This window comes from Caretta caretta, chromosome 7 (assembly GCF_965140235.1).
Source record: "Caretta caretta isolate rCarCar2 chromosome 7, rCarCar1.hap1, whole genome shotgun sequence".
Lineage (NCBI taxonomy): Eukaryota > Metazoa > Chordata > Testudines > Cheloniidae > Caretta > Caretta caretta.
The window spans coordinates 86302408-86323778 of record NC_134212.1 but is presented as its reverse complement, the minus strand read 5'-3'; the positions used below and the strand labels follow the sequence as shown (position 1 = coordinate 86323778).

Sequence of the window (21371 nt, the reverse complement as noted above, 5' to 3'; positions counted from 1 at the left end):
GGCTGTTTGAGCTAATGAAATCTTTCACAGCAGAAATGATCCTGGCAGGCCTGAGAGCCCCTGGCTGGCAGAAGGTGGAAGAAAAAGCAGATCAGCACTTCCTGATGCTGGGAAGCCATTGACAGCCTGACACATGCTGTAAGATCCCCATCCGTAGTTAACTGGAGGATGTGTGCTCCAGATAAGCCTGGACATGGTGCCAAGATTAATTGGGAGTGTGTCAAGGACTTCTACTTAGATAGCTCTTGTTTCTGTAAACAAGCTGTCCCAGGACAGAGCATTCATGCTCCACCTAGACTGAATTCACAAGATTTTAATAGCCCTTCATTTGGCACAACTATGGAACTTGAATCACACGTGTGAAGAACAAGTAATCTAAATTTAAAGGTCACAAAGATTAAAAACAAAGTGTTGAGGAGGCAGTACAGTCAGCCCTGAGTTTAGGATCGGGGAGGGGAGGGGATTATTCCATTCCCCATTTGGCAAATATTCTATTGGAAATTTAATTATACTAATTAGCACCTAGAGAATATTCATCCATAGAGATCGAAGCACTTTATAAGGTAAAATAAATTTCCCCAATTTACAGATGTGGAAATTGAGGCACAGAGAACTTGAACTTGCCCGAGATCACAAAGCTAGGCAATGGCAGAACTGGGACTGGAACCTACCTCCTATTTCAGTATCCGGCCCCTTGGATCATGCAGGCAAGGCTACAGACTGGTACCTGCCTCTAATGCTCTAGATGTGGAAACCAAAATTTGCCACCCTTGTCATATACATCGAAGAATGCTCTGGTCTGGCCTTCTGCACTTAAGGATCTAAAACAAGGATGTCAGTGAGAGATCAGGAATGATTATGTAGGGTGAACTGGCTAGAGTTTCCAGGATTCAGTGGCAACATTGTTTTATGGGAAATGCTCACCATTGCTCTTTTTTTTAAATTAAGTTTCTAGTTTGCTAGAGCACAAAATTAAGATTAAGGCCACTGGCGCACACGGTCTAACCACACATACAGCATGGCTTTCAACTCAAACAAAAATATAAAGAGTTAAATAATGTGATCCAATAGCTCAGTTAGTAGAGGAAATCTACCCACTTTACTTGATGGGGTGTGGTACAAGATATCCTGAGCCAACAGCAGCTTCAGGATTGCTTACCAGCCTAGGGCAGTTCTGCCATATTACAGAAAAGACACTGGAGTTTGTATGTTAGAGAAATGTGAGAACTGCAAAGGCAGCTGCTTGTTATAAAATGGATGACTAACAGCTGGTCTATGGAACAACATCACTGCTACCTATAAGGAGAGGAGAAAGGTTAGAGGCAACTCTGGATGGACAGACCTCCAGGTTAGGGTTAGCAGATGAACTAAGGCAACAGGTCCCATAATTGCAGCTGCTTCCATCTTGCTGGTGACAGATTACACTGGAGCTGGTGCATGCAGTGTTGCATCAGGCAATGTTGCCTATGCTTAAATTGGTAACAACTAGAAATTTCATTACTACCTGTTTGGCTTTTAAAGTGAAGAGAAATTACAGGCAAAAAAGTGGCAGGAGCTCTGAGTTTTTTGGCACTTCTCAGACTGTAACATGGTAGCGGTACCCTCCTCCTTGTGTCAATCAGATGTGCATTTTGGTGGGGCTAATGGGCAGGGAAAATCAATCAGATCAGGACAACTTGCAGGAAACAGACGTACAGGAACACCAGAACAGATAACCACCCCAGTAGAAGAGTGTAGAATCAGTAACTTCACCTCACCTCCTCCCTCCCTCCCTCGGACTCTCCTCTGGAATGATAAAGGCGGTAGGGAAAAGTTCTTTCATGGTATTTCCTTGCCTTGTGATTCAGGATTTTAGCTTTTAGTGGCTACCAGAGGTAGGCCCAGAATACTTTTGGATGCCACTTCTGCCCAGTTCTTTATGTGAAGTATGTTCCAGGTCGGTGTGTCCAGATGAGGTTAGGAACTAATCCAACTACCGTATTGGGAAAAAGCTGCTGTTACCGAACAATTAAACTTTATAAAAATTGACCGCAACTACAGATCGGTAAAAACAGACGCGTTCACCTGGTTTTAAACCCTAAAAGGGGCTGAGTGTGTGAATACTAGCCAATAATCTATTCCACAACCAAACAGGAGAAAGTCCTCTGGAATCTAGTGTGTTGAGACTGTAACCAGAACAAACTAAATACCCTGCTAATTATGATCTTAATAAGCAGCCACGAATAGCAGGTAAATGTTTGTGTCAAACAAACTGCAACACAGCCACTAAAGTCTTAAAAGGCTTTAAATCTCTGAATGCCCAATTCCAATGGAGAGCCTTTAAAATTAAAAATGCTGGGATGGCTCGAGGTCTAAGGACGCAGGTGGCTGCATTCCGGATGAGCTGCTCCCTGGGTATATTGTTATGCTGGAGTTCCAGCTTGCCAAGGTGTCCCCAGATTTCCTCAACCCCTACAGTGACGTCTACTGTTCACAACAAAGGTGGTAACAGTAGCACAAAGCTTTGACAGAAGCACTGTTGATGTATCTCATGTATGACATAAGATGGTGACAGCTCCATTTGAGTCTGAGCAGGAAGGTTGGTGCCTGCATCAAAATGGTCTCAAATGAGATAAAGTCAGGGAAATGCAATTTGAATGAAAAGAAATAAGGGGAAATTAGGAGTTCAGCTGCAGCATGAGGGACGCTCCCCCCTCAACTGGAGAAAAAGTTTTTTAAGAACACGAGTTCAAAAACTGAATAATTATTTATTGTTCCAGAAGTACATTGCTTTATACATATTTCATAAATGATACAGGATTTTACACATGTTCAGGTTTTTTTTCTTTTAAGTAAGGATTTTTCTCCATGCCCCTCCCTCACCCCAAACACACAGTAAGGTTTCAGCTACAAGACTGTGTTAGTTTTCTTTCCCTTTAAAACTCAGCACGCAAACAGGATAAAACAGGTAAAAAATAACCCACATAATGTAATTAAAACAAAAAGAGAGGGAAAACGTGGGGAGAAAAAATTAGAAACATGCATCCATTCGGTCCAATATGCCACCGAGTGAGGAGAGGCAGCAACAATCCCATCTGTTTTTCCATATCTGCAAGGCACCTGGCATCTTAATATTGGTTTAGTTTTTTTGTTGTTCTTTTTTTAAACATGGTTCTCCAAAAACTGGAGCCTCTCGTCAAGACACAGTGAGAAGTAAGAATGAACTGTCAAGAGGAACCCCCATCTTTTTGTGTGTTATGTATGGAGCCCTATTCCCACTTCCATCCTGTTTCCACAATATTTATCAACAGGATGAGGGATCCATTTTGAATGTAGTTATCTGCTTACAAATCAGCTAGTTTCAGGCAAGCTGGAAAGCAATGTGTCGGTTTTCCAAACCCAATATCTTTTTTTAAATAAGAATGGGGGAATGCAATTAGCCTGCACTAAGAAATCCTACCCTTGGGCATCAGAGTTCACTGAAAGCTATCTAAATAAGGGAGCAGGCTAGCAAATCAAAGTGCAATTCTGTATCTTTTGCTACAGGAACCCTGGCCTTTGACAAAGCCTGCAGATATAGCAGTGTACCATAAATGAGACCATTTATCCCATTACACAAGCAGTCAAACTTAATCAAATTTAATTTTTCCCATCCTGAAACTGCTTGGTTAAGTAAGAGTCATGATTCTGAGTCAATTTCCTAATCCTTGAAACCTTCAAGGTTTGGTAATCCAGGTGGCTACCAGATTTGGGGTGGGAGAGATGAAAACCTTCCTCCCTTAAGACTGAGTACAAAAACTCTCATGCAATGTTGCCATTATTTCTAGAAGTAGCTCTAGAGCACTGGGACACTTCATAGTTGAAGAAGGTATTAAGGAATAATCCAAAGTGTCCATTATCAAACATTTAGAACAAAGATAGTTCCATTTCTGATTTGGATAAAACTCATCAGCGTAACCAACAAGTAATGGAAGAAGTCAGTGAAGGGCATGGGGGTGGGCAGGGGAAACTCATGATTTTCAGTAGAAGGCAGTCTTGCAGTAACTTTACAAAAAAGATACCAGTTCTGACCAGGACTGTCTGTTAATGGAGATGGAGCTCATTGTCTGATCACCAGCCATAGCTCCAGATGGCTTGGTTTTTTTGGTGCGCTTTGTTATTGGTGTGTGTCAAAAATCAAAAAAGGAAAAAATTTAAAAAAGAGCTCAGCAGGCTGCTGGTGCATTATTGAGAGGCAGACCCTGCAAAGCTGGAAGAAGACAGCCCCCCCCAGCATTACATTCTCATTATGAAAACCCCCAATCTTGTATTTGTACACCATTTTCATCCAGATATAAATGCTTGCATGTGACAATATTTGCCAAGCCCTTTTTGAGGCTAACATTCCACAATGCCCGATCTTCAGATTTAAGAGATTTTCCCCCCACAGTCCTTTTTTGTTTTAAATTAAAGGTAAAAACCCTCCACCCCCACACTACCTCCCAGCTTCCACCTTTAATTAAATGCTTTAATTAAAAAGGGAAGAGCTATGAACAGGTTCTCTTTTTGCTGGGATTCAGACATTCTTTGCTGATCAGTCTTTATCATTGATTTGCTGGACAGGCAGGTGAACCTGCAGTGGGTCTCGAAGTCTCTTAAGATCCAATTCTGCCTAAAAATAAAGATAAAGTATAAAGGACAGGTTTCTTAAACATCTTCAATTGCCAGTGCCTGCCCTCCAACCCACGGGTGCCATAAGAGTAAATATCCAAAGAGGAAGTCTCAAAGTCACAGTCTGAGCATCAGCAACAGATATTCTGGTCATTATAGTCACTTACTGACAGCTTTCTACACCTAGAACACTACTCATCTGTTCTGGTATTCAACCATTAAAAAATTAACTTAACAGAAGCCAGAATCCACTGAGACAAACTAGTGTCTTAAAAAAAACCCAAACAAAAAACAATACAAAAAGTCAAGGAACTACCATTGTGAAGTCTTTGCAAAATGACACTCAACAGCTATAATCCCTTCTGACCAGGGACCATCATTTTTGTTGAGTTTTCTTATAACCACTTGTAACCTCCTTGAGACAGGTGGCGTGAACATAAGAATGGCCATACTGCGTCAGACCAACGGTCCATCCAGCCCAGTATCCTGTCTACCGACAGTGGCCAGTGCCAGGTGCCCCAGAGGAAGTGAACTTAACAGGTAATGATCAAGTGATCTCTCTCCTGCCATCCATCTCCATCCTCTGACAAACAGAGGCTAGGGACACCATTCCTTACCCATCCCGGCTAATAGCCATTAATGGACTTAACCTCCATGAATTTATCTAGTTCTCTTTTAAACCCTGTTATAGTCCTAGCCTTCACAACCTCCTCGGGCAAGGAGGTCCACAGGTTAACTGTGTGCTGTGTGAAGAACTTCCTTTTATTTGTTTTAAACCTGCTGCCCATTAAATTTCATTTGGTGGCCCCTAGTTCTTTTATTATGGGAACAAGTAAATAACTTTTCCTTATTCACTTTCTCCACACCACTCATGATTTTATATACCTCTATCATATCCCCCCTTAGTCTCCTCTTTTCCAAGCGAAAAGGCCTAGCCTCTTTAATCTCTCCTCATATGGGACCTGCTCCAAACCCCTAATCATTTTAGCTTCCCCTCTCTGAACCTTTTCTAATGCCAGTTTATCTTTTTTGAGATGAGGAGACCACATCTGTACGCAGTATTCAAGATGTGGGCGTACCATGGATTTATATAAGGGCAATAAGATATTCTCTGTCTTATTCTCTATCCCTATCCCTTCAAAAATTATTCTTAACATCCTGTTTCCTTTTTTTGACTGCCACTGCACACTGCATGGATGTCTTCCGAGAACTATCTATGACGACTCCAAGATCTCTTTCCTGATTAGTTGTAGCTAAATTAGATCCCATCGTATTGTATATAGAGTTGAGGTTATTTTTTCCAATGTGCATTACTTTACATTTATCCACATTAAATTTCATTTGCCATTTTGTTGCCCAATCACTTAGTTTTGTGAAATCTTTAAGTTATTCACAGTGTGCTTTGGTCTTAACTATCTTGAGCAGTTTAGTATCGTCTGCAAACTTTGCCACCTCACTGTTTACTTCTTTCTCCAGATCATTTATGAATAAGTTGAATGGGATTGATCCTAGGACTGACCCTTGGGAAACACCACTAGTTACCCCTCTCCATTCTGAAAATTTACCATTTATTCCTACCCTTTGTTCCCGGTCTTTTAACCAGTTCTCAGTCCATGAAAGGATCTTCCCTCTTATGTTCTTATTAAGACACACCCAGGGAGACATGAACTGAGTGGATGAAAAGTCTTCAGCCCTTAGTAGATCCATAGTATGTAGGTGGACAGAAGCAGAGAAAGGAGGAAAACTAGCCTCAGACCTTCTGAGGCATAAAGTGCTCCAAGCACCTCTAAAAAGATGCAAGGTTTGTCAATTTCTCAGAAGCTCTTACAGATACATGGCTCCTTTTTCAGACTCCATCTTTGAACAGCAGTTGCACCTGTTTGCTTATGCATAGCGCATGCCAAAATACTAAATCCAATTAACGGTTTATTGATGGCTATGACAAGAAAGTAGACTGGAAACCCAAACTAAGACAGAGACTATCATTCTACTTTCGTTTGAAGTACACCCATCAATAATGGTTAAAAACACAAGTGGGGGAGCAAGTTCTTTCGTTTTCACTCCGGCAAAACTTTGAATTACCTGAGCAATTGCATCCTTGAGTTGATTGTATTTCTCTAGGTCAAAACGTGTCTTTTTGGCTCCTTTATGGAAAAATAATAAGTACTGTCGGTCTCTGGCATCTGGGTAAATATACTCCTGCAGAGAAGGGGGAGGGGGGGAGGCAGAGATAAGAATTAAAAACTTCCAAACACAGGCTGCTACAAGCTTAGCATATATTGGAGGGGCTGAATTGTTACTGGTATTGAAGTGTGGGTTTACTTGCTAAATGCAAGCAGCCACTCCACTTCTCCAACACTTACCTGTCTCTGAACCTCAATCCTGACTTGCAGTAGCCCCCCTCATGCCCTAAATTTGGGACTCTTTTGAGAAGGAAGAGTTAAGTATGCCAAACCATCAAACCGTGGGTTTTTTTTGGGATGCTGGCATATCCGCATGTGATAGGGTGTCCTCCCCGGCACTGGCCATGCAAGAACTGAATTAGGCCCAGATGGGCCCAATCAGCTAATTAGGCTGCAAAGAGGAGCTTTAGGCTAGAGACAGGTAATTAGAGAAGCTCAACAGCTCCACTGCCTAGTTCCTAGCCTCTTTGGAGGAGAAGGTCACCAGAAAAGTCACTATATTTTACAGAAACTGGAGTGATGTGTTATCTATCTATAGTCCACTCTTGGGGTGCATGTGCCCTATGTGTTGAGATTGGAGTCTTTTGGTCAGTCATGTCTGCTGGGGCTTAATCTGTGCCTTACATGTCTTTGGGCTCCTGTACTGAGAGCGTAGTGTGGAGTGGCCGCAACTGCCACTAAGTTCCTTCACTGCAGAATCCAGATGGTAAGGACTCCATAGTAACAGGAAGAAGGGTGGGTTGTGGAATACATATAACACCTCTGCAAGGTAAATAACTTTTCTTCAAGTGCTTGTCCATATGTATTCTGCTCTTCGTGACTCACAAGCAGTGTTTTGATGTGAAAGCAGTGGGTACTTGGAGCCTACTTAAATAAAAATTATGGCAAAGCTCTGCCAAAAGATGTGTGGGAATCCAAGGGATTGAAGAATTAGTATACATCAGTCCCAAGGACCACAGTATCAGAAATGCATCCAATAGGATCCTAGGCATAAATCCCTTCTGGAACAGAAGCTGAGATGCTTGTTACATGAGACCGGCCATCCTGGGTCAGATCAAAGGTCCATCTAGCCCAGTAGCCTGTCTTCCAACAGTGGCCAAAAACACTTATCTCCAGACACCCTCAGTATGGAGGTGCTGTCTGTTATCACTTGGATAGTCAGTCTTTGACTCAATGGTAGAAAGATAGCACAGGTTTGTGAACTGTGCTGAGAACATTTATATGTACATTTAGAGTTGAGTCAGAGTCCCACAGACTTGTGCCCAGAGGTGAAAGTAAGCCGGTCCGGTCCGGAATACCGGTAAAAAAAGATGCAGTAGTGTACTGGCAAAGAAGTGGAGCATTCAGTACTGGCTCACTTTCACCTCTTTTGACTGCAGAACAAAAAATTCAAACTAAAAGCTAATAAAAGTTTGGAAAAGGAAAACTCACTGTCACATTTGTTTGTGGTTTCTCTCCTCCTTCCTCCTCCAGCCAGGCTCCCCACGCGGCTAGGCTCTCTCCCCGCCGCCCCAGCAGGGGCTGCAGCGGCTCCCCTCTAGCTTGTAGCAGGGAGACTGGCTGAGGGAGAAGCCTCTCTAAGATGCCTGCTCTCTGCATAAGAACAGTTTAAATTTAGCTGCTCACTCCCTGGTCTGAACCAGGGAATGAGGGGCTATTTCTGGCTTCCTTGTTAATTTCACTTAAGGTTGTTGGGGCGGGTTACCAAAGCCTGAGCAGTTCTTTTCTGCCCCCTGGATGAGGCGATCTTCAATAATATAATACACAAAAAATACAATCAAAATCAGGAATCATTTCCAAGTTCAAATCTATCCCATTCCCCCCGCAGCAGAATATCATGGTTGTGATGTCCAAACTGCTTGCAGATCCTCTTTGAAATGTTACTGTTTAAAAAAAAGTTTGAGAGGATTCTTATACCTCAGAGAATTGGCTGTTCTCTGAGCAGGTCTTAAAAGTCCTTGTAGCCTTCTGGGTGAGACTGTGCAGCTAGGACCACCACCTCATCTAGGGATGAGGACAAAATACCCACGGCTAATGCCTGACCCTCAGTTTGAAGGTGTTCCTCTTGGGAAAATTACTCATGGGTCACAGGTTCATGTACTGCAATCTGAAACACCCTAGGCTCCAGGCATGGAGAAGGTTCTCGTCCTAGGAGGAGCTGCGGCGGTGTGATGACCTGGGCAGTGAAGACTCTAGAGGTTCTAATAGGGCCACATAGGAACACTGTATGGGAAAGGGGCTGTGCCACGAAGAAGGGTATTATGACATATGCCTACGCTCAACCCCACCCTGAAACCCAGACCTCTCGAATTCATAATATTCAATAGAAAAAGCCCTTGGAGAATAAGTAGGGAAGCCCTCCCCATTGTGTTTAAGTCAAAGCATGAAAAGGACCATTTTAGGCCTAAGGGAGTAGGCTGCTGAAGTTGGAGTGTTAGGTTGCATAGTGATCCTACAAGACATCAGCCCCTGGCAGGCACTCTGTGCTAATGAGGTAGAAGGTATTGGTACCAAGGTAGGAATGCTTAGTCATGTAGATGGCAGAGGAGATTCTAGTTCCTTTGAGAGCTGAAGAGCCTTCAGTACTGCATGCTTCCCTGATATCCAGAGGACAGTGCTACAAACTTCAGTGCAATAGGAGGTAATATCAGGATTGTGCCTGGTACTGATGTGCTTGGTACAGAAGTGAGTAGCACTGAAGACAGCTGTACTAGGGAAACTGGTACCATAAATCACTAGTGCTGAAGCCCTTGATTCTGAGCTAATCCCAAATACCCTGGGCCTTGATTTCAATTCTCAAGGCAGTCCTCAGAGCTCAGATCAGGCCATATAGAGAGTCTCCATTGAATGAGAAAGGTGAGATGATTTAGATCTCTTCTTACTGGGAATTCCTGTTGGGGATCTGCCCCTGCTTTTCCATTTTGTCTGAGGACTTGGATTTAACAGTTCTAGCTGAGTCCAAAGAAGGCATGGTCTTCAAAGACGAAACATGGGAGCTAGTGGATGTGGAAGTCACAGGGCACTAATGGGCTGAGGTGAAACTTGTCGAAGATCTGCACTGCCTGGATTGAAGGCTGGCTGCATGGAGCACTCCAATGAACATTTTCAAATGTGCTTTCCCAGCTTTTAAGATCCTTTTAGAAAAGGACTTACACACCACCCACATGTCAGGGATGTATGCTTCCCCTAAACAAAAAAGACATCTTATGTGCCCATCATTTATTGGAATTGCCACTTTGCAAGCGGGGCAAGACTTAAAGACAGGAGGCTTAGGGAGGGGACATTATTAAGTTCTAGTACTGGCAAACTCCTGATCAGAAAAGAAAAAAAGAAAAATTAAGAAATTTATAAAAACTATCAACATGTTGCCAATTGGCAACTACCAAACTATCTCAAACTAATTAACTCTAATATGTACATAAATATTTACAGAAAAGCAAGAAAGGGATGAGTAAAGAGGTGTACACTGAGAAGCTCCATCTTGTAGCCCTGGCTGGTGAGAAGGAACCACAGGAGCACAGGAACACAAAGCATATGCACGGTCCTAGTGGACGCTGCTGGCCGAAAGACACCAATAGACTACATGGGATGCACATGCACTCACAGTGGAATACATATAGACAAGTATTTGGAAAAGAATTGCAAATCTTCAAACAGGTGAGTATGAACGGGTTTTTCTACAGCCTTGGATTGCTGAGAACGGGGGCGCAGAGAGGCAGAAAGGACAAGGAAGGTGGTCTGATGGAGAGGGAGCTGGATGGGCACTACAACTATTATTGTACTTCTCATCCATCCCCTCAAAGTGCTGCTCTTATTACTCCTTAAAATATGTGGGAGATCAGAGACATGAGAAATTACCCTACTTCCCAAATAAGAAAGACCTGGGCAGTAAAACCAGGAAAAGAACCAATCAAACACATTCTTCTAACTTTCCTGCCGTGATCTATAAGGTAAGGACCCTCCTTGATCTGCAGGAATAAGGTTCCAGGCTGATCTAGTTCCAAGTTATTATAAGCTAATCACATGCACAGAGAACACCTACTGATAGTTCTGTTTTATCATGGCAGACTAATAGTACACTTCCTCAACCAGCAAGATACCACCTCAGTTATGAGTAGCTCGTGCATATCCAGTAACAGATGAGGGTAATTTTCATGTTCATGCCACCAGCAGTGAATTGGGAAGTTTGGTGTGTTTTGGGGGAAGAGAAATAAAGGTATCGTGAAAGGGGGCAGGACGGTGTCCAAAGGGCATGCTTTTCAAAACTTTGCATGAGCTAAATCTATCATTAAGATGATCGCAACACAGAGGGCAAGTCTTACCTGACGTGTCATTACGAAGTAAGCATACATTGCCATTGCGCTACCATAGGTGATAAAGTAGGTGACTGGCTCCATAATGTCCCAAGAGTACTCCCACCAGGTGAGCCGGGCCAGAATCCCAAACTGAGTGGCCATGTAGGCCAGTCCACCCCACAGAACCCAGGTGGTCCTCTTCTCTGCTTTTCTGCCGATTTCCATCCTGACCTAGTGGACACAAACAAACTGTGTTGTATTCTCAATACCTTCTGGGGTTGAGACAATCATTCTGAGATTAGGTAAAAATAAAGGTCTACTTTCTATGAAAGCGGTTAGTGTTCACAGGTGCTTGATTTGAGTGTTATAGTTTATGCAGAAAGAGATCAGGGAGCAAAAAAACTAACTCTAGCCTCTTTTGGGTCAACATCTCACATATTCACTTTGACTAAGCGATAGATAGATAGCCACGGCATGACTTATATTCTTGTCAGAAATGTAGATGGCTATGTATGTTTATGATTGTCATCACTACGTTGTTGGTGTGTGCTCTGATGCACAATTTTCAGTCTGTCTTTTAATATGATTTGTTTTAATTGTTTTGTTTAATGGCTGCTCTGGAGACTGTAACCACCACTTATGATATATCCTATTTTCACTGTCAAAATAGTGTATCAAAACTGTATCAAAACATTGCTTTGAAACCAATATGGCTCAAAATATTTGTTAGCCTGTCTTGTTTGCTTTGTGATTTCTTCCTTTTTCTTATCAAATTAAATAAATAAAATGGTTTAAAAATGACAACACTTTTTGCAAGAATGTGGGGTCTTGGTCTGGGGCCAATTTGGGAAGTGACCAGTTTTAAAAACATCCTGTCAAATTTTTAAAAAATCATTTCATTTTATTTTCAACTCTGTGCAGCAAATGCTGTTTATTCTGTGAAGACCATACACATGGCTTTCCACCCATTTAGTGAGCCAGTCTTTACGTTTCAAATAGTTTTTAAAGCTTAACCTACAATTACGGCCACCATTTAAGATAGACTTCACTCTAACCATGAAAGTAAATGGGCTCAGTGGATAAGTAGATTTCCATAGGAGATCTCACCTTTTCCAGGGGTGCTAGCTGCTCCTTGAGGTCTTCTAGCCGCCCAATCAACTCCTTTTCCTTGTTCAGTTGGTGTTCCTCAATGCACAGAGTGGTGTACAGCTGCTGAACCAATGTCTTCACATCATTCAGCGTGGTTGCATCTTCATGGCTTAACAGGTCTAAAGAAAAAGGAGACTGCTTTATGTGCCTTTATCCACATTGGTTATCATGTACTCTTCAAAACAGCTGTGGGAGTCCAGGGATTTGCATTAGTATCTATTCTGCTTGCCTAGAAAATTTATGGAACAGTCTATTAGAGAACTGCAGCACTCGAGTTTTAAGTAAAGTTATGTTTCAGAGTAGCAGCCGTGTTAGTCTGTATTCGCAAAAAGAAAAGGAGTACTTGTGGCACCTTAGAGACTAACCAATTTATCTGAGCATAAGCTTTCGTGAGGTACAACTCACAAAGTTATGACATTTTCTAGGAAGAATGCTATGCTTCACACTAGAGGCACCTAAAAATTGATACCAAAGGCCATACTGCCTTATACCCAAATATTCCAACATAGCCAAATCACAGAATAGTCTTCATCCCAACACCAAATATGGAATGTTTATTAAAAATCAAGCAAGCCAGTAAAGGAGAGTCATATCTAATTAAATACTAACTAATATATATTCCATGCAGAAAACCTCAATAATTTTAACAGTAAGGTTGAGAAATCAAGCACTATAAAGCCATGAAAAGCAATGTTACAAGATTGCACGCTTAATTTTAATTCCGCTTACATGTATTACAGCTGCCTTAAAATATGTTATCCAGTGTTAATTTGTCAATACAATGCAAGTTAGAGCAAGGGTGGCCAAACTACTGCCCAGGGGCTGCATCTGTCCCTCCAGATATTTTAATCTGGCCCTTGAGCTTCCACTGGGGAGCAGGGTCCGGGGCTTGCCATGCTCCAGCCAGGGAGTGGGGTCAAGGGCTTGCCCCGCTTCATGCGGCTCCTGGAATCAGCAGCATATCCCTCCTCTGGCTCCTACGTGTAGGGGTTGCCGGGGGTTCTGCATGCTGCCCCCACCCCAAGTGCCGCCATTGCAGCTCCCATCGGCCAGGAACCATGGCCAATGGGAGCTGCAGAGGCAGCGCCTGTGGATAGGGTAGCGCACAGAGCTGCCTGGCCGCGCCTCTGCATAGGAGCTGGATGGGGGACATACTGCTGCTTCTGGGAACTGCTTGAAGTAAGCACTGCCCTGACCCTCTCCACGTGCCCCAAGCCCCAGCCCTGATCCCCCTCCTGCCCTTGAACCCCTCAGTCTTAGCCCAGAGCACCCTCCTATACCGCCAACCCCTCATCCCCAGCCCCATCCCAGAGCCTGCACCCGCAGCTGGAGACCTCATCCGCTCCCACACCCCAACCCCCAATTTTGTGAGCATTCATGGCCCGCCATACAATTTCTATACCCAGATGTGGCCCTTGGGCCAAAAAGTTTGCCCACCCCGAGTTAGAACTTATATAAACTTGTATACAGTAAGTTGAATACAATCTTCAGGTTTAGCTTGTTTTGTAGATTTTACTGAGACTTGGAAACCAAGCTAAGTTTCAAAAACATCCATTCAGTAAAAACTAAAAAATATTTGTAGCTTTAATGCCAGCAGTTCCATTGTAAGAGATGGCTCAATATTAAGCCACACTTCTCACCTTTCATTTAGATCAAAGATCAGCAGACTGTTTTCTTTAATGTAAACAAGAAATCACTTTTTAAAAAGGAAGTGGCTTCGACCTGAATGCTTGGCTGAAAATATCTTTTTAACTCAAGTTTATGGTTTCTTAGCATTTATTTTCTAAAATATATTGAAAGAGTATTTGTAAAATGAAAATACATCTGAAAAGCTAGATGAAATTTAATGGTGGGGACTGTTGGTGAATATTAATTTTATAGCCAGAATCAAGGAATTCTCCCTAGGAGAATGGGCCAGAGGTGGAAATTTCCATTTGCATCGGTGATCCTAGACTCCATCTGAACCAGCACTATTAATGTCTGTGCTGAGCTGTGTAAATTTAGCAGGTCAAGTGTTAGGTCTACTCGACATCATCATGTATTAGAGTTGCATGAACTGTTCTACACTGGGACAAATAACTCCTCCTCTCAACACAGAAAAGTATACAATTGTATATTTGATTTAACAAAGGGGAAAATGAGAAGTTAATGGGCAGATCAACTTTGTATAGTGTCTTAAGACTGGTTGAGAAGAGCTCAGGGTCCCACTGGTGTTATGGTTAGGAGACACGTTCAAATTCTTACTCTCATTCCCGTAAGGGTGTGGGAATGTGAGGAGGGAGATTCAGTACTCATTCAGTGGGGAAATGACCCATTCTGGCTCATTAAAGAGGTGAGCAGATGGACTCCAAAGGGAATTCTCCACTGACTCGTCTGTTCAGAGACAGCTGTGATGTGAGAATTTAAATAGCTGGAGCTTTTGTTTTACACAGCTACGCTACAGGATGATTCACTGACTTGCAGGCTAACAACCTAATGATAAAGGAGAGGTATCTGCAGTACTAACGCACCAGTTCCATACTCAAACGGCTTATGAGCCCAGTGAGGATGAGGATGCCACCGTCTCATCTTGAGAAACCCTGATTTCTCTCCTCTCTTCATTTAGGGGTTTGCACCCCAGGGCAGTGCTAGGGGGGCTAGCAAGGGCTATGGCTACCCCAAAATTTGCCTTAGCCCTCTGGTAGCTACCCCCCGTGCAAAGGTCAAATGTTATGCAGAATTAAGGGTGGCATGGTATGGCACGGCGCTGCTGGTGGTGGCAGTGCTGCCTTCCAAGCTGGGTGCTGAGCCAGCAGCCACCGCTCTCTTGCCACCCAGCTCTGAACGCAGCGGTGCCACCAGCAGCAGCGGAGGAGTGAGGGTAGCATATCGAGCATGGGGAAGGGGTGGAGGCACGGAAATAACAAATGGGGGGGGACAGAGCATGCAAGAGAGACGGGGAGGAGCATGCATAAGGGAGAGGGATCACAGTGGAGGAGAGGGCAATCACAACAGGGGCATGGGGGAGCTGGGAGGGGTCTGATCCCCCTGCCATGGCTGTCCGAGGGCTCCTAGTGGCAGGCTTGCTAGCACCGAGCTGAGCTGTGGTGCAGGGCAGCAGGCGGTGTGAGGTGTGCGGGGCTGAACCTCAAGGTGCAGCAAGAGGCAGCAAGGGGCCAGAGCCCTCATGCTCCTCCCTGGCCCCGTGTGGGGGCAGAGAAGTCTCCATGCTCCCGTACGTGCGCCCACAAGATGTACGGCACAGCCCCTTCAATTTTCTGACTAGCCCAGCTCAACCCCGCCCTCCCAAAGAAATGGCTGGTGCTGCCCCTGTTTGCAACCCTTTATACACTCTGCTTAGTTTATTTCACTGAGGGCTAGCATCATTCAGCTGTCAACACAGCTTTGGTAACAGAGTCGGCTGGTCAGATTTTGCTACCTCTACTGGCCACATATGTGTGGTAGTTGGGAACAGTATAGGTGCCACATTCAGAAAACAAATCTCCACTACTTAAGTGCGTCAGAATGGTGGAAAGGATTTGTATGTGGAGGGTTCTTCCAAACCAGATTACAGTAGTTTTAACAGAGGTCACATTTTGGGTTTAAACTAAAGAGCTTAACTCTGCATATTAAAAATGCTAAACCAATTCTACTAGTTTTCTTCATTTATTCCTCTATTAGTAGGGGTGTTGCTTGAGAACAGGATGGATGTTTGTTTATAAATGTTTGATGCTGTATACAATTATACAAACACTGCAGTTAGGACTTCAAGTGGATGATTAGACAATAGGAAGATTCACTTTAGAAATAACCTGTTTTTACACAAGTGTCCTTCATTTGAAACATCTTTTAAATGTCAATTAGTTTGTGAGATTGAAGTAACTCCTTAAATAACTAAGTGCAGAATTTGCTACTAAACATTTTTTAAATTATTTTTCAGATGCAACAAATTGGTTTTACCTCTCTTTGGTGGTCGAACATGGTATGTTAAGTCATTGATGACCAGTTTGAAGTCATCCAGCAGGAGGAGGTCTATGCCAGTTGAAGAGGCTACTCGCGTACCATCTGTATGACAAATCACAGATGGACTCATTAAGGATTAAGAAGAAAACATTCACCTGTATTACTGCAGTTAAAGAAGAAGCTGACATCGTTATTTATACAATTTCTGGGCTAAGAAAGCATTCAGAAACTCTAATGATTTCCTAGTAGCTAGTACTCTGCCATGCCATGCAAGATCTCCTGGTTTATATTCCTGATTTGGCAAGGACTGACTCGGTTTCTGAATCATTTATAAAAGAAAGTAATCCTTCAGTAGCTTGTGAGGGCTAGTAACTAGAACTTTCAAGAACCAGTCATGTCTTGCTGTCAGTTGGATATTATAACATGCGACCATGTTCTGCAATAGTACAGACACTGGATGCCCTGTATCTAATCATTTGAGCACTGCAAATCTGCAGATATCTGCGGACCATATTTGCGGACTGGATGCAGGTACAAGTTTTGTATCTGCGCAGGGTTCTACTAATCATACTGCTGTAAAATATGATTTCTACCACCCTCTATGTAAGAAGCGACAACAGCTTTGACACTTCCAACCCAGAGGGGTCCTCCTTTTTGAATTTCCTATCAAAGACTTTCTAGAAATATATCTATTTGTGTGTGTGATCATTCTGTGACCCCACAGTAAAAACCGGTTATCTACTCTTTGTAACTGTTGTTCTTCGAGATGTGTTGCTCGTGTCCATTCCAAGTAAGTATGTACATGCCGCGTGCGCGATCGTTGGAAGGTTTTTCCCCTAATGGTACCCATTGCGTTAGCTGTGCAGGCCCTAGAGTGGCACCTTCGCGGCTTTGTATATAGGTCCCTGCTGACCTGCCGCCTCTTCAGTTCCTTCTTGCCGGATACTCCAACAGAGGGGAGGTGGGTGGGTCTTGGAATGGACATGAGCAACACATCTCGAAGAACAACAGTTATGAACGGTAGGTAATAGTTTTTTCTTCAAGTGATTGCTCATGTCAATTCCAAGTAGGTGACTCCCGAGCAGTTCCCTGAAGAAGGTGTCAAGCACCACCCTGCTTGTTTATATAGAACATCATTGTGATGTTGTTTGTCAACACTGAAACACATTTACCCTGAAGACAGGCCTGAAATGTCTGGCAAGCTAGACGCACCACTCGTAGCTCCCTGACATTGATGTGCAGTGATAGTTCTACCTGGGACCATAGACCTTGAGTCCTGACGTCGCCAAGGTGTGCCCCCCACCCCAGCACCGACGCGTCCATGACTAGTGACAGCGACGGCTGTGGTTTGGAGAAAGATACTCCCACATAGACCACCTGCGGCTGTAGCCACCACAGGAGGGACTGGAAGACCCGAGGAGGGAGTGTGATCAGCCTGTCCAGCAGGTGCTGGCTCGGCCTGTACACCTGAACCAGCCGTGCCTGGAGAGGGCAGAGCCGCAGTCTTGTGTGCTGCACTACGTAGGCGCAAGCTGCCATATGATCCAGCAATCTTAGGCAATTCTTGGCTGTTGTGGTTAGGAACTGATGGAGACCTTTGATAATGGCACTTAGGGTCAGGGAAGGGATGCCCTGGCTTGGGTGGAGTCCAAGAGGGTCCCAATGAATTCTGTTCTCTGAGTGGGGGGTTAGGGTTGATTTCGCCACATTGAGGATGAGAGAGTCTGAGGAACGGTGTCCGCACCAGGATCATGTGTTCCTCCACCTGAGCTCGATATTGCCCCTCGATGAGCCAATCATCCAGGTATGGGAAGACTTGCACCTGGTGCCTGTGAAGAAAGACTGCCACTCACTTGGTGAACACCTAAGAGCTGCTGATAGTCCAAATGGGAGGACCGTGAACTGACAGTGCTGGCCTCTGACCACAAATTGCAGAATATGTCTGTGGGACGGGATTATGGAGACATGGAAGTATGTGTCTTTCAAGTCAAGGGCGGCATACCAGTCCCCCAGATCCAAGGAAGGGATGATGGAAGCCAGGGAAACCATGCAGAACTTCATTTTCATCATGAATCTGTTGAGATTTCGTGGGTCTAGAACAGGCCTGAGCCCACCCATGGCCCTGGGGATTTGAAAATAACGGGAGAAGAACCCTCTGCCCCTGAATTCCAGAGGAACCTCCTCTCCTGCCTGGAGCAGAAGGACGATTGCAACTCCTGCATAAAGAGTTGCTCGTGAGAAGGGTCCCTGAAGAGGGACAGGGAAGGTGGGTGGGAGGGCAGGAAGGAACAGAATTGGAGAGAATATCCCAATTCCACGTGCTCAGGACCCATTGGTCAGAGGTGATTTGAGACCAGATATGGTAGAAATGGGATAGATGCTTCACGAAGGGAGGGAACGGATCCAGGCATTGAGCTGGTGCTCTGTCCTTAGGTGCACCTTCAAAAGTTTGGCTTTGCTCCTGACTACTGTTTAGCCAAGCCCTGGCCCTGGCCCGAGGAGGATTGCGATGGGCGCCTCCTGTTACTCCTGCCCCGCTTTCTACTGAAACCCTGCCTACGAGGGGCAGAGTAACATAGTATGGCGGTCTGGGGTTTAAACGGCTTTCTTTGAAGGGCCGGTGTGTGAAGCCCCAGGGACTTAAGGGTTGCCCATGAGTCCTTAAGGCTATGCAGCCTTGAGTCAGTCTGCTCTGCAAGCAGGCCCAAGCAGTTGAAGGGCAGGTCCTGGATTGTATTTTAGACCTCTTGCAGGAGCCCAGAAACCCAGAGCCAAGAGCTGCATCTCATAGTCACTGCTGTGGCCATAGCGTGGATAGCTCAGCCAGTGGAGTCCAGGGCGGCTGCAGAGATGTCCTGGCCACCACCTTGCCCTCCTTCAGGACTGCTGAGAATTCGGAGCATTAGTCCGCTGGGAGAAATTCCTGAAACTTCGCCAAAGTGTTGCAGGAATTATAAGCATAGCGGCTTAGGACTGCATGCTGGTTAGCTATCCGAAGCTGGAGCCCTCGGGTGGAGTATACTTTCCAACCGAAGAGGTCCAGCTTTGGGCTTCCTTGGATTCAAGTATGGGCTCCAGTTGCCCCTGCTGCTCCTTATGGTAAGCTGCCTCCACCACCAGGGTCCCAGGCTGGGGGTGGGTAAACAGTTGCTCGTATTCTTTGGACAGCACAACATATCTCTGCTCTACCCCCTTGGCTGTTAGCGGAATAGAGGCAGGAGTGTGCCACAATACCGTGGCAGTGTTTTGGATAGTTTTAACAAGGCGCAAGGATACCCTTGATAGCCCTTCTGGGACCAAAATATCCACCATCAGGTCCGTTGTCCTCCATGGACTTCCTCAGTTTGCAAATTAAGGTTTTGGGCCACCCTCCTAAGAGGGTCCTGATGGGCTCTAACGTCCATGGCAGGCAATCTGGTGGATGTCCCTGCCACTGCCTCATCAGGGGAGGAAGAAGATGATCCCTTTGGTGGCATGGGGTCTTTCAGACCCTCCAGCTCACTGGGGGGGGGGGGGGGGGGGAGGAAGGAGGAGAGAAGAAGAGGGTATGTGCGCTGCTGCCTGGGTGTTGGCCCCTTGCGTTGCACAGGTGGCTGCGGGGGTACCCAGTGCCGCGATGGGTACAGAGCCGGCGCTCGTATCAGTCATACCTGTCTTGCTGGTTCATCGGCCTGAGCCTGTGCATCCCAACCCCGAGGGGATTCTCGGGTGACTGAGGAGGCCAATGGAGGTGCACGGGCCTCTGACACCTGGGCCCTGGACCCCGACACTTGGGCTTGGTGATAGGCCCTTGGTGTCCAAAATGGCCACTGAGGGGACCAGGACATTATGGGCACTGGTTGCCCCTCATCCTGCCTGGGGTGGCACCCGGATCAGTGCTGGGAGTGGTACCGGCTCTGGTGAGAAACACAGGAATCCGCCTCTGACTCAGAAGAAAAGTCCGAGCCTGACCATGGTGGAGCGGACCCAGACAGTGCTGGGGAATGGTGCCACATCATAGTGGGCTTGCTCCTGTGGCGGACAAGCATCGGTGCTGCTGCTGCTGCCGTCGGTGCCGGTGTGCAGGCCGATTTGATTGCCATCATGGCAATCAGGTCCCTTGCTGCCTCGAACGTGTCCAAAGTGGAGGGAAGACCCAGATCCTCCTCCGGTTCCTCCCGTACCAGGAAGTCCACCAGGATCACACTCAATGTACCTTCCCATGAAGCTGGAGTCAACAGCGCCGGCATAGGCAGGGTTGAGGCTGGGTGTCCCGACGTGGGACGCATCCCACTGGTGTCTGCACACTCTGATAGCTTGGTAAGGGAGCGCCCCCATCAGCCCTTTTCTCCTTGTGTGGCACCGGGGATTGCGAGAGATGCCGCACGCTGGAGCTGGTTCTCGGCGCCAAGGAATGGTAGTGCTGGGGCTCCTTAGATGAGTCCTCCCTCAGTGCCAAAGCCTCCTGCACCTAGGCTGATGCGCTGTGCACCAAAGTTCCTGGTGCTGGGTCCAAAACTGCCTGGGGGTGAAGGGCTGACTCCATGAGGAGGAGTTTCAGCCAAGAGTCCCGTTCCTTTTTAGTTCTGGAGGTAAAGCCTATACAGATATTGCACCTGTCAGACTGGTGATTTTCACCCAGGCACTTAAGACAGAAATCACGTGGTCCCCCTTTGGACATAGACTTAAGGAATGACGAGCACGACTTGAAGCCCTGAGACGAAGGCATGCCCCGGTCTTGGGGAAGGGGTTATGTGGGGCGACCCCCAACGTAAACCTAACTAACTACAACTAAGCCACATAACTATTTACAGATAGACAAGAAAGAAGACCACTAGGGAAGCACTTGCAAATGCAAGAAAGAGCTGCTACAATGACTGTCACTGGTGGTAAGAAGGAACTTATATACATGGCCACAAAGGCAGCACTTCAGGGGTCTCCACAGCCGACCAGATGGATACCACTAGGGGAAAAACCTTCCGACGATCATGCATGCGGCACACATACACCTACTTGGAATGGATATGAGCAATCGCTAGAAGAATAACAACTGTTTTAAAGTTGTGGTGGTGCATACACCATGGGTGATCTAAGCACAGTACTTGAGTGTACTTTGCTCTATGAACACTCCTCCTCGCAAATTGATTAGAGGGCTCCAGTTGTGTCACTAGAAGAGTCTCTAAATAATCAGGTT

General features: G+C 45.4%; 1 protein-coding gene across 1 annotated transcript in view; it reads right to left on the bottom strand.

Annotated features, from left to right (window-relative positions):
• Positions 1-2727: 2727 nt before the first annotated feature.
• The window catches only part of MCU (mitochondrial calcium uniporter), a 147204-nt gene continuing 128560 nt past the window's right edge, over positions 2728-21371 (bottom strand). The window contains exons 4-8 of the mRNA XM_048857675.2: positions 16196-16300; positions 12215-12375; positions 11135-11338; positions 6712-6828; positions 2728-4630 (exon numbers count right to left, since the gene is read on the bottom strand). Of these exons, the coding sequence (XP_048713632.1) occupies positions 4553-4630; positions 6712-6828; positions 11135-11338; positions 12215-12375; positions 16196-16300 (665 nt within the window). The 3' untranslated portion in view covers positions 2728-4552. The remainder of the gene's footprint in view (positions 4631-6711; positions 6829-11134; positions 11339-12214; positions 12376-16195; positions 16301-21371) is intronic.